The sequence below is a fragment of the Akanthomyces muscarius genome, chromosome 4 (genome assembly GCF_028009165.1).
Source record: "Akanthomyces muscarius strain Ve6 chromosome 4, whole genome shotgun sequence".
Lineage (NCBI taxonomy): Eukaryota > Fungi > Ascomycota > Sordariomycetes > Hypocreales > Cordycipitaceae > Akanthomyces > Akanthomyces muscarius.
The window spans coordinates 2,885,620-2,898,246 of NC_079244.1; the positions used below are offsets into that span (position 1 = coordinate 2,885,620).

Genomic DNA, 12,627 nt, shown 5'->3' on the forward strand with positions numbered 1-12,627 from the left:
CGAGATAGACGGAGCTGCCGCGGTGGAAGTTTGCTTGCTGGCCTGAGAAGTTAGCCCGAGGTGCTTGCCGCGCAGCGCACAGCTAATGACATCGGTACTTCTTACGTACAGACGTAAATTCACAATTCCACATGTCACTGTATTCGCAACTAGTCGTCACATGGGCAAAGTAGGATGGACAATTCTATTCCTTGGATTGATATAATCATATGCATATATAGAAAGCAACCAAACTCCTATATGTACCGAATCATGTTCGTGTACCCCGTAAAACAAGCGCTGGATGCATTATTGGCGCAGCGTCCTTCATGCTATCTAATATAATATAGCCGAAATAAAATAAAAACCGGAAATCAAGTAAAGGGGGTTAGAAGAACACTCGAAAGTCGTCGTCTCTATTTCTCAGACTCATGAGCAATCTTCTCACCAAGCACACCACGGTTGTGGAGGCCAGGAGGGGCCGAACGCTTAAAGTACTCGTGGATCTCCTGCGAGAACTCGCCGTCGTCACCCATGCCGTGGTCATCGTGGTTGTTCTCCGTCTCCTTGGGACCGCGCGCGGCCTGGACATCATCCCACTCCTTGCGCATGTCGGCGACCTTGGCCTTCCAGTCCTTTTCGGGGTCGTACGTCTTGGCAAGGCCCATGAGGCGCTCCCAGACAGAAAGATGCTGGGGGTTGACGGCAACACCGTGGTACTCGTGAGCGCGGTTTTCGCGGATGTAGCGCCAGCGACGCTCCTGCTCCTTGAGGTCGAGACCGGTTGTATCAGGGAGGAAGAGATAGGTAAGCAGCATACCAGCAAGACCGAACCACGGGACGACGAGGAATTTGGTCGGGGTATCAATGTAGTTGTAGAGAACCGAGGCGAGGAGAGCACCAGCCTTGCCCATGCATGCAGAGAAGCCATGAGCGGTGGCACGGATGGGGGTGGGGAAGACCTCGCCGGCGACGAGGAAAGTGACTGAGTTGGGGCCAAACTGGTTGAAGAAGGAGGAGAGGAAGTACATGGCCTGGAAGGAGTGGATGCCGGCGGGACTGGTGTAGTAGTCGTACTTGAAGGCGGGAATGACAAACATGAGGAAGCACATGAAGAAGCCGACCTGCTGCATCATCTTGCGGCCGTACATCTTGTTGTCGATGAGGAAAGAGGCCATGTAGTAGCCAGCGAGAGAGACGGCAATGTTGACCAGGTTCCAGCTCCAGGTGGTGAGGAGGTTCTTGGGGTTGTGGGAGATGACGCTGATGAACTGACCCTGGAACAACTTGTTTCCGTAGAAGAAGACGTCATTGCAGAACCAGGCGCCGGCAGTGGCAATGAGACGGCCACCGAAGTGGGTGAAGCAGTACTTGAGAGCAGTGATATCATAGCCAGTGACGGAGGTGCGGGCCTTTGCGGCGGCGAGCTGCTTGGAAGGGTTGGGCATCTTCCAGGTTCTGTAGTAGACGAGCCAGAGCGTGCCGATGGCGGGGAAGGCAAAGGATAGACGGAAGGCATACTGGGCGGCGCTGTGGCTGTAGGGAGGGGAGCCGGAACCGTTGTTGAAGATGACGAGGAGGACAATGAGCAGGATCTGGTTGACAAGCTGACCCCATCCCTGCATGAGGAAGGCCATGGTGACACGGCGACCACGGTGCAGTCTGTCCTCCTTGGTGGAGAGACGGCCAGAGGAAGAGACATTTTCGAGCGACGAGGTGGCGGTGATGGGATACTCACCACCAACACCGAGAGAGTAGAAGAAGAGGGACCAGGCGTAGCAAATGACCCAACCCTGGAGAGTCAGACCCCACGAGGCAGTGAGCATGAGCAGGCCGATGAACATGATGACGGCGTCCTGGATAAGACCCCAGCGACGACCGATCCAATCACCGATGACCTAAAGACGAGTTAGCTAAATGACCGTATTTACGACGAGAAGAATGGGGTACATACACCGACGAAAACCTGACCAACCATGATGCCAATGATCTCAAGGTATGTGACGGAGGCGAGCCAGTTCTTGCTGCAGACCGGGTTCTTGCTCTTGCTGTCCCAGCATTCGGGCCAGACCTGGCTGAAGAGAGGCTCGAGGTTACCAATGGAGAAGAGGACGTAGCCCTCGAGACCGAGACCAGCACCGGGAATGACGGCGTGGCGAAAGTACCAGCCGAGAGGAGAGAGGGGATCCTTTTTCACCATGGCACCGATGGTAGCAAGCTCCTCCTTGGCGGCCTGGCGGTCGACGGCTCTGACGAACCTGAAGCGTTGGCCAAGAGGCAAGTCGGCCCAGTAGACACCTTCGGGGGTGTACGAGTCGTCCGGGCGGGTGACATGGCTAAAGATGCGGCGCTCCTCGGGAGTTGTGCCGAACAAGGAATCCTCACCACTGTCACTGGCGGGAGGGCCGTGCGGGACGGGAACCTCGCCGGGGATAGTGTGGTGATGATGGGCATGAGGACGAGCGGGCTCGACCTGATCGAGGTCGTCGGAGGACATGGCGATTGAGTGTGCCGGAGGCTTGGCTTGGCCCTTGGCGATGTTGATGTTTTTTTTCCTTAGGTGTGCTTGGCAGCGCGACCTGGGTGGAGAGTGCGACTGCAGGCCGAGTTGAGTGGGATTTTAGGCAATGTAGAAATAGGAGATGTAAAGAAGAGAAAAAGATGCACCAAGGCAAGAAGCAGCACAGGGGAGCGTGCAATTCTTGGTTGGGAGAAGAGGACGCAAGCGGTAGTGCTTGGGAGGAATGAGAGAAGCTCTGGGAGGGAAGCGGATGGATGGATGGATGAGAGAGCGAGACGGGCTTTGTTATATTTGGCCGCGGCGAGCTTGGACCCTGGGGCAGCGCCGAGAGGACGGATGGAGAGGAAAGGAAAGACGAATCCACATGGAATTATGGAACTATTCAGGAAAACCACGAGCCCATTCTTTTTTTTCTTGCGTGGGCTAGAGAATTAGAGTATAAGTTTTGGTGGTAGGCGAGCACGTCTATCAGTATATTTTTTTTTTCGGCGCCGCCGCTTTTAGAAGTGGCGCTAATCCCGGTCGCAGTGACGGCATATGGGCCGGGGGTGTGGTGTGCTGTGGATGTGGAGGATGCGGCAGCCACAGGTACCGCTGGTGTACGGTGCCGGCTGCAGGTAAAACATTGCAGCCGTGTGCAGAAGAGATGGATAAAATTGGTAGGCAGAAGGGACCAGCATTTTGTTTCTATTTTATTTTTATTTTTATTTTTTTCTGCGGCAATGAAGAGCAGAGACGTGAGAGGGGAGATGCATCTCTGACTCTCTGTATCGGTACGTAGCGAGCGGGTGACCTGTAATGCCCTGAAAAGTCTGGCAACGAGGCGTGCCTACGTACTGGTAAAGGTATTGGTAAAGGTAGGTAGGTACTGCAAACACTCGCCTGGTAAAGCAGCCAGAGGTCCCCTCCCTCCTTCCCGCAGCCGACCGACCGAGGGGTAAAAAAGCTTGAAACAGAGTAGCCAATCAGAAGCCGCAAATCGGCCACGCTCTCGATCTCTCTGGCCTGACAGGTCCATCCTCTCCAGCCCCACCTGCTCCATCCTCCCAGTGCAGATTCATGTGGCGCCGCCCACCAACTGGCAACCCGACGACGCAACTTCACTCTCCGGCCAATCCAGCCTGCAAACATGATGCCAGCGGCACACGACGGCGCTCTCTACGAGATCCTCCTTGTCTGCAATACGAAACGAATTGGCCCGAGTCAAGCCGCCCCATGCATACGCACATAGGCCCAATCCAGCCATGGCCCCCGTTGGGAACATCACTCCTACCAGTACCTACTCTCCTCCTCGCTCGTGCAAACACACCATCCACCATGCTCACGCAAGCACTCTCTTTCTAGCTCCGGCCCTACTTACTTTTCCAAACATGGGAAATTAACAAAACATGCACACACTAGCCAGCCCAACTGTAATACACTCCGCGCGCCGTTGTCGAATACCCACGGCCATGGTGTCTCGTGTCTCCCCCGCGCAATCTCATTGGGTCCTGTTGCGCAACTCCATCACCTCAGACAAAGGCTGTCTCCCGGCTAAGGCGGCAGAGCACGCTCCAAGGCCAACCCTGTCGATCACTCAGCGCTGCTGCCGTTGCGGGTGTATATGCTTAAATCAGTCACCGAGCTGTCTCTCGCGAAATGAGGCGGCCGCAGCTGCCGTCGCCTTCTCCGTCTCGTCCGTCGCGTACGGCTTCACTTTTTTCTTTTCTTTCTGATCGTCCGGGAATGATTGACCGGACAGAAAAACCTCGCAAGGAAACTGCTCGCGTGACTCTGCAGCGCCACGTCGCACCTTCATCCACTATCCTCATCTCTGGGCGGGCTTGGTTGCACTTGGCAGTCTGGATTGCTGCAAGCATCGTGCCTCGACCGCTTCGACCGCTCCGCCCGCGACTCTGCAAATACCGCTGCCCCCGCAGCCTCAGCCTGTGAGATGCGCAGGCCCTGGTCTCACACGGCTTGCGCTAACGCCCGCCACGACAAGGGGTGTCCCTGTGTGCGGCGACCGACTCCCAACAAGGGCACAACTTGGCGCCGCTTTACCACACAACTCTCCAGCTCTGTTTGCCAGACACTGCCCTTCCAGAATGCTGTCCGCGGCTTCGACAATTCCGCTCGCGGTGTTGCCGTGGCCCCGTTACGCCGACACTGGTCCGAGGCGCATCGACTTTTTTTTCTAATTCGCCAAACAATCATTATACTCTCATGCGCATCTTTCGAAGCCTTGGCTTTATTAATCGCATTTTCCCCTGCTCTGATGTGCCCTGCTCTGATGTGCCCTGGTCGACGCTGTTGCGCCTCACCGAAGGCGCCACTGCTACGCCGGAAACGACAGGCCCACCTTGATACGCGACCTCACTATTGCATCCCAACATGTCGACCGACGCGCCGCCATCTCGCATGCGATCGCATGCTGCTCAAGCCATTGAGCACATTACACGGCAAACCGGCAAGGAACTATGCTGCCTCTTGACCCTTCCTGCATGACTTATTTCTGCTGTGCCCGCGTTCTGGCTCATGCACTGTTGTACAGAATATTGCCTCGTCATGTAATCCTTGCCCCTTCACACTGGCTCGCTCACTCCATGCATACGTCAGTCTCACCTCGGTAAACCTTTCCAGGCTGCTTGTCTCATGATTCATTTTTATTCCCGCACCTTAAGGACATCCAACCCTGCTGCGCTACGGGACTCTGAAATGTGTTCAGACAAGAAAAGACCCTCCTGACCACGTAGAAGTCGTCACTCTTGACGCAATTCTTGCCAGGCCTAGCAAAGCACCAAGAGCCGCCGGTGGACTGACGGATGGACTGAAGGCGCGCTAGCATTCATTTGCCTGCCGCCTCGTGGCATCTCTGGGTATCACACTCTACCCGTCTACGCATTGGCGTGCCGCATTCCGTTGTATGCGCTGGCAAACCTTGTCCTTACCATGTGCCCCGGATACTGATCTTTATAGGACCAGGGCCTCACCTCGCATTGCTGGATCGCGGAGAGCAAAGTAATCCAGGTGGTGCTCAATTTGTATCGCTTCCGACGCTGCCGGAGCCAGTCTTGGCATTCACGAAAAACGTCATTGCCCTACCTTGCGCAGCTTGGTCAAGTGGCCGTTGCTGTCATCATTTGCGAACGTAGCGCAGCCTCGTTTATCGTGCGATGCGACATGTCGTCAGGAACTATATTCTCCATCGGCTTGCTTCTTCAAGCCCCGTCCGCGTTGCCCGATGTAGTCTATCAGACGCCCACATTCTCCCACGTGCGCACGCCAGCCATCCTCCTCTAGCTGTGCAAAACAACGTCGAGATTCGGATTCGATCTCATGATGTGATAGTAGGATCCCTGTCGCTGCTTTTGACGAGGGAGTAGCGCAAATGCAGGTATTTTCCCTGCAGAGCTGCATCTTTTCTCCGATAGCTACTTGGTAGTCGCGACATGTACATTGCCGAGTCTCACGCAACGGTTCATGTCGAGAGCGTAGCTTCAATGCCCTGTAAAAAAAAATTGTTTTGTTGAAAAAAAAAAGAGACAAAGGACTAAAGCTTTTTGTGTTGTGTCATAAAGCGAAAAAGCCTATAGAAAACATGGGTGGTCCCCGTTTATGGCCAGCCACCTTCTTCTTGACCCTTGACTTCGTGTAAGCACTCTTCAGCAGACCAGACGACCATCGCCGTTTCATGGACGCTCAGCCCATAGCAATTTCTCAGTACTAGCGCTTTCTGTGGACCATATGGTGAATGTTGAATAACAAAATACAGACTGGCCAAAACATGAGCGGACATAGTGGCCGGACCTTAGGGTGTATTCACGAGATCTGAGTGTGGTTGTACAATGGGCCATTTTGCATAATACCTGAAATTTATCGCCGCAGAACAATGTGAGTCTGGATAGATTGCCCTGAAATGAATTTGGATGAAATGGAAGTACATGAAGAAAGAAGATATTGTCATTGAAAAGCAAATGAGGGTTTAGACCTGGTGTGTCCTACAGCTTGACCAAGTAGAACAGCCAAGCATGGCTTGTCTGCCACTGAACGAGAGAGTATCATGGTCTTTCTGGCATAGTCTCGTCAGCCTCAACTGCGAGCTACGGTGCGGCTTCACACTATACTGAACATCACCAGTCGATAATGGCAACATTGAAAAGGCAACGCTATATTTGGAGGCAAAACCAAGCAACTATAAGCCACAGGTCTGAAACTACCCACATGCAAAGGAGTATTCCGTCTGGACCACCAAGCCCGCTCTAATCCTGGGGCTGAATCTCCAGGATGTTGCCATCCGGATCCTGCGCGTAGATGAAGCGCCGGTTGTTCTCATCCAGCACCGCCTCCATCGCGCGCCGCTCCTCGAGCGGCACCTGCGCGTACACCCCCTCCGAGAAGCCCTGCGAGACAGCTAGCGGGCCGCTCCTGGGCGTGTCCTCGCCGACCCTCTTGAGTATGCCGACGCTCCCCAGCGCCTCGAGGCGCGCCTGCGCGGCGTCGACGTCCGGCACCACCACGCCAATGTGCCCGACGCCGTTTGTCCTTTTGCTCGGCGAGGCAATGTCCCGCCGGGGCACGTCGAGCCAGATCATCTCGACGAGCCCCTGGGCGTTGTTCTTGTCGCGGAGGAGCTCCTGGGTCGTCTGGTAGCCGGTGCCGTTGCGGCCGCCCCGGGCGTGCCCGAGGTAGGCGATGGAGAGGCGCGGCGTCGCGCGCACGGTGAAGATGTGCCGCAGGCCGAGCGCCTCGGTGTAGAAGGCGAGCGAGGCCGTCAGGTTCTGCACGTTGAGCGACACGTGGTTGATGAAGTAGCCGGTCGTGGCGGGGTCGGAGGGCGCGTCGGGGCCAAAGTCGATGGGCGGCGCCGGTGAGCCGGTGCCGTTTTGGCGCGGGAGGTGCGTGGCGCAGCTGAGGGCGGTGGAGAGGCTGCTGAGAGCGAGGAGAGTGCTTCTGAGCTTCATGGTGATGTGTGTATAAGTGATATGTGTAAGTGTGGGAATGGCCTGTTTGTGTAAGTGGTGGTTGGATGTTGCTTGTGAGAAGTTGAGGCTGTTGGGTTGGATTAATTATTCGAACAACCCAAAAAGGCATCCGACTTATATATTCAGTAACTATACCGTATCATAGCCTGGCAGAGGTATTTACTTGGCCAGGCTGTACATATCACAGCCCGAAACCTCGTCACTTCGCGCTGGCCATGTCGAGCGCGGAAGATCCGTGGCGGAGCCAAATTCCAGACTGCAAGGGTCTCTCCCCGGACAGAACATTATTCACGTCGATTGTCCACACAAGTCGGGATATACCATACTCGGCTAGGCATTTTCGCTTCTCGTGCGTTGGTCACTGGTTGGCGACCGCAGCCGTGCTCTGGGGGGCAGAAGGCACGTAGTCGCGACCGTTGGAGATGGCCTCTTGGCCGAAACGCGAAATACAGATCCAAAACGGGCAGCGTGGCTGTCGATCCACGCTCTTCGCCCATTTCTCGGCTTCAAGCGCGAGGCGAGCTAGAAAAACGAGCGAGACAGATTCGTCAGCGCCAAGCGTGTGTGGGCTGTGGCGGTCAGCCCTGATGCGGCAAGTGCCGAGGCATGGTTATGCTTAATCAAAGGGCAGGCTGCGGATTGACCTTGAGTACAGAGACAGGGCAGAAAATAGATTGTCCAGTTAAGGCTGCATGTCTGAAGTAAGGATTACGTGGTGTGGCCGAGTCTGAGCGAGATGGGCTGGCTGGTCTGTAGTAGAGTCCAGGGCTGGTGTGGTGCTGAAGGTTGAGATTGATAGCTTTGGAGCAAAGTCGAATCGACAAGAGAGAATATACAAAAAACAACGGGTGGTATATTAAGACAATTTCTAGAGATACTGAGCTGGATACTATATTTCCTGGGTGTTGGAGCCCGCTTTAAGCTGGGACCTTCATGACACCGGAGCGAAGAAACGGCACCTCAAAGCCAGTTACCTTGGTACCTCTACGATAGAAAATGACGCGATCCAGAGGCTCGCCACCGTAGTGAATCCAGTCGCCCAGCGTCCAGCCCAGGCAGTCATCCTTGTCCAGCCCGGAGCCTGGCAAGTCCACCACGGCAGGTGCAGCAAGGTCGGGCCACAGACGCCACACCTCCTTGACGCCCACCTCGCCGTCATCCATGGCAACATTCTCACTCAGATCCGTTGGAAACAGACGGACCGTGTCGGATATCTTGGGCCCAAAGGCGCCGAGCGACTCGTTAAACACCTTGAGCCATCCGGCGAGAATATCCGCGTTGCCGCGAGACATTGCCGACAAGACAAGCGAATCCTCATCCAGCGTCAGCCGCGCCTTGACAGTATTGTTTGCGTTGCCGCTGCCGCAGCCGGTGAATTCCTGTGCATACTCGGCCCTGGCGTGCTCCCGCGTGACGCTGTCCGCCGCGGAGACGAGCACCGACAGCGCCGCGTCGTAGATGTGCGTGACGGCATCCATGTCCCCGGCCGTGAGCACCACGATGCCCAGGCCGTACTCGTCGACCAGCGCAAAGTGGCTGCGGTACAGCGGCGCGGCGCCGCTCTTGGCGTAGACGGTGACGGGGTGCGGGTGAGCGCCCGTGAGGTTGGCGTGGCGGCGAATCTCCCAGGGCATGCCGACGGCCGAGGTCATGCCGCCGGCAAAGGACGCGGGCTTGAGCCACTGGCGCGTCTGCGCGGGCGAGAGCGCGGGCGCGGTGCGCGACAGGATGGCGCGGGCGAGCCGGCACAGGTCGGCGACGGAGGAGACGAGGCCGCCCTGGGGCGCGTTGAGGCCGTAGTCGGCGCCCCAGCCGCTGTCCCCCGGCGGGATCACGGCCCTGCGGGCGTCGCCGGGCGAGGGCCGGGTGGAGGTGAGGTTGAGGGGCGAGGAGACGAGGTCGTGGACCTGCTGGGTGTAGTTGAGCCCCGTGTGGGCTTGGACGGCGAGGCCGATGAGGGCAAAGGCGGCGTTGGAGTATGCAGGGCGGGAGCCGGGCGCGGCGACGGGATATGAGTCGCGAAGTCCGATTTCCAATTCTATATTCTTGTGTCAGTGAGGAAAAAGGGTTTGGTATGAGAGAGAGAGAGAGGCGGGGAAGAGCTCACGCTGTGCTGTGCAGCCGTCGTTGAAACCGATGACGCCGCAGGGTGGATAGTCTGATTCGTTAATGGGCGGGAACCCGAGCGCGAGGTAGACGTCTTTGAGAAAGTAGTACTCTGAGAAGCCATCTGTCCCCATCAGCATTGAATTCGCATTCAAACCCAGCTCGACGACTTACAGTTGGTCGGCACGCCGGCCATCTGCGACGCCAGCATCCTGAGCGTGATGCCATCCCACTCCGCGGAGCCGTTGAGCCGCGGCAGGTACGTCTTGACCGGCACGTCCAGGTCCATGCCCGCGGCCAGCAGGATGTAGTCGGTGACCATCTTGGAGACGCTGCCGATGAGATACTGCGAGTCGGCGTCGACGGTGTCGGTGCCGTCGACGTTGGCGGCCGCGCGGTGGTGGTACTGCCACAGCGGCTCGTCCTCACCCTGGTCTGCGGAGACGACGGCGACGGAAAACGAGACGTTTTCCGCAGGCCAGGGCACGGCAATCTTGCCCGACGCGAGGGCGTCAAAGGTGTGCGCGAGGTCGACGGCCGCACGGCGAAAGGTGGCGGCGTCGCCGAGCTGGGCGGGCTTGGGCAGGACGGGGCCCTCGGGGCGGCAGTCGAGCGCGGCGACGAGGCCAACAGAGTAGGCCAATGTAGTGAGCTTCATTCTGTAATGATTGAAAGTTTGGAGAAGAAGAAGACATGATTCTCTTTGATTCAAAGTCGGCAGTCTTATATATTTGATGAGATGTACAGATCTCGGGCGTCGACTTGGACGCACCATTTTAGTACGATACGAAATACGCCGTCAGCGGATGCGCTAAACCGAAACGCTTAGGCTGCTGTGACTGGCGAATTACAGGGCAGTTGGTCGATCTACTGGGCGGGGACCCAGCAAAAAACGATACGAAATACGCAGTTTGATGCGCCAAGAGCCGCGCTAAATGCAGAAAAATACGTTTTATGCGATGGATGATCTGCAGTCATTCAGAATCGAAATGACGTCGAACGCAATTAGTTGGTGTACGTCAATACGTTGTACACAAGGGAAGCGACGAGGATGACATGGCCACTTGTAGGGACACTGCATAGAGGTCATGTAGTATAGATATATTCATATATACACTAGCCGTCTAAACCAATATAGTAACTCGTAATATCAATAACTCGTGATGCACACAACCGTATTTGCATAAGATAAACAAACCAACCAAAAAAACCAAAACGTCAACCATGCTTCTTCTCACCACAGATGCCATTCCATCTACGGCGCGAGCTCGCAGTTGCGGTCAAAGAAGGCCCACTGCCAGCCGGTGTAGGCCCCGCCAATGTTGAGCGACGTGATGGGCGAGTCAAACAGCCAGCAGTTGTGCTCGTTGCCGTCCAGGTCGCCGGCCTCAAACGTCTTGCACCCGCTGTTCTTGAGGCAGGCCTGCTGGCAGTCGCCCAGCGTGCCGAGGCGCAGGCTCTCGATGGGCTTGGTGATGAAGCTGCCCTGGAGGTTGCAGCGGCTGGTGACGTCGCAGTCGCGGTCGTAAAAGGTCCAGCTGAAGCCGTCCTGGGGCCCGCCAATCTCCATGTCGGAGAGGCTGTGCGCAAACAGCCAGCAGTTGTTGCCGTCGCCGTCGACGGTGCCGGCCTCAAAGGCCCGGCAGAGGGCGCCGCGCGCGCGGCACGCCGTCGCGCACTCGTCGATGCTGTCGGCCTTTGTGGCGTGGCTCGGCGGCGTGACGAAGCTACCGGCGACGCCGCACTTGGTGGCCGTGGAGGAGGTGGTGTTGGTCGCCGTGGACGAGTTGAGGGCGCTGGTGGTGCTGTTGAGGAGCGAGCCGCTGGTGGGAAGGACGGCGGGGGTGGTCGTCGTCGTGGTCCGGTTGCGGGAGGCGGTGCTGTTGGCGATGGAGCTGGGGAGGAGGCCGCCGGTGGACAGCGGGATGCTAAAGTCGGTCGCGTTGAGCTTGGTGAAGCTGACGCCGGCAGGGATCGACGAGGTGGTGGTGGTCGAGGGCGTCGTGGACCGGACGGAGCTGGTTGTGGTGGTGGTTGAGCTCGGGGTCGTGGTTGAGTTGGTGGAATGGACCGAGCTGGTTGTCGTGTTGGTTGTCGGGACAATCAAGTCGGTCGTGGTGCTCGAGTCCTTTGTAGTCGTCGTCTCGTCACTGGTAGTTGTGAGCAGAGTGGTCAATGTCGTGGTGCTCGTCGTCGAGCTCGTCGAGCTGGTTGTCGTCGTCGTCGTCGTGCTTGACGTCGTGGTTGTTGTGGACGAGGTCGTCGTGGTATTGGTATAGTTTTTCCAGTTCTGAGACACAATCTCGCCCTGTTCCTGTCTGGGCATCCAGGCATTCTGGCCGTAGGCGGCCACGTACTGGGCCGCCGCCAGCAGAAGAAGCCCCTTGGTCTGCATCGTCAACTGCCCCCTTGTTTTATTTGACAAGTTTACAGTTGAGGGAGTTTGTATGAAGCAGGCTGGGGGGGGGGGAGGGAAAGGGAAGGAGGAGAAGTGGGAACAAAGTCCTACAGAGAGGTGGGAGTAGAGCACTAGAAAAAGGACGGGCCAATACAGACTGGGATAACTAACTAGTCTCTGGCCGTGTTTATTGCGAGACCCGCAGAGAAGATCTTGGTCCGGAAGAGCAAGTCTCCTCCGCAGTGCCCGTCGTCATGCAAAGCTAGCGAACGGTCGATCCTCCAAGCAGGGCTAAGCCTATAACAGTTTTCTGGGCCGTCGTGGTACGATAGAGCGAAGAGTGGAAACGGGTAAGCCACACGACGACGACTCGGCTGCACCGACTCGTGCCAATCCACATTCACCAATGAATGGCCTTGCAGGCTGTTGACTTGGCTGGGGCGGGGAAGTGGACGGACTGGAGCAGCTTTAGACTCTGGGCTTGCAGAGCCTCAGCTTCCCCAGTGCCAGTGCGCCGGGGCGGGCAAGTTTTCTACCAGTTGAGTGTTGTGCAAATTTTCATCGGTCGCTTTATCTTTATTGTGGCCCGCTTTGTTCTTGTCGCTTTGACGGATTCTTGACGCACAAGTCGACAAGACAATCAACAATGAAGAGCACAA

General features: G+C 56.8%; 4 protein-coding genes across 4 annotated transcripts; all 4 read right to left on the reverse strand.

Moving 5' to 3' along the window:
- Nucleotides 1-395: 395 nt before the first annotated feature.
- LMH87_011642 (uncharacterized protein) lies at nt 396-2,476 on the reverse strand (the record flags this gene model as incomplete). Its single annotated transcript, XM_056200817.1, has 2 exons — nt 396-1,877; nt 1,934-2,476. The coding sequence occupies 2 exons, from the start codon at nt 2,474-2,476 to the stop codon at nt 396-398; spliced, it is 2,025 nt and encodes a 674-aa protein (XP_056052629.1).
- A 4,265-nt stretch (nt 2,477-6,741) lies between these two features.
- Nucleotides 6,742-7,443, reverse strand: LMH87_011643 (uncharacterized protein; the record flags this gene model as incomplete). The annotated part of the gene is made up of 1 exon (XM_056200818.1): nt 6,742-7,443. One exon carries the CDS (start codon nt 7,441-7,443, stop codon nt 6,742-6,744), a length of 702 nt encoding a protein of 233 aa, XP_056052630.1.
- Nucleotides 7,444-8,381: 938 nt separating this feature from the next.
- On the reverse strand, nt 8,382-10,345 carry LMH87_011644 (uncharacterized protein; the record flags this gene model as incomplete). Its single annotated transcript, XM_056200819.1, has 4 exons — nt 8,382-9,502; nt 9,572-9,694; nt 9,745-10,222; nt 10,343-10,345. 4 exons carry the CDS (start codon nt 10,343-10,345, stop codon nt 8,382-8,384), a joined length of 1,725 nt encoding a protein of 574 aa, XP_056052631.1.
- Nucleotides 10,346-10,825: 480 nt separating this feature from the next.
- Nucleotides 10,826-11,965, reverse strand: LMH87_011645 (uncharacterized protein; the record flags this gene model as incomplete). Its single annotated transcript, XM_056200820.1, has 1 exon — nt 10,826-11,965. One exon carries the CDS (start codon nt 11,963-11,965, stop codon nt 10,826-10,828), a length of 1,140 nt encoding a protein of 379 aa, XP_056052632.1.
- Nucleotides 11,966-12,627: the final 662 nt, after the last annotated feature.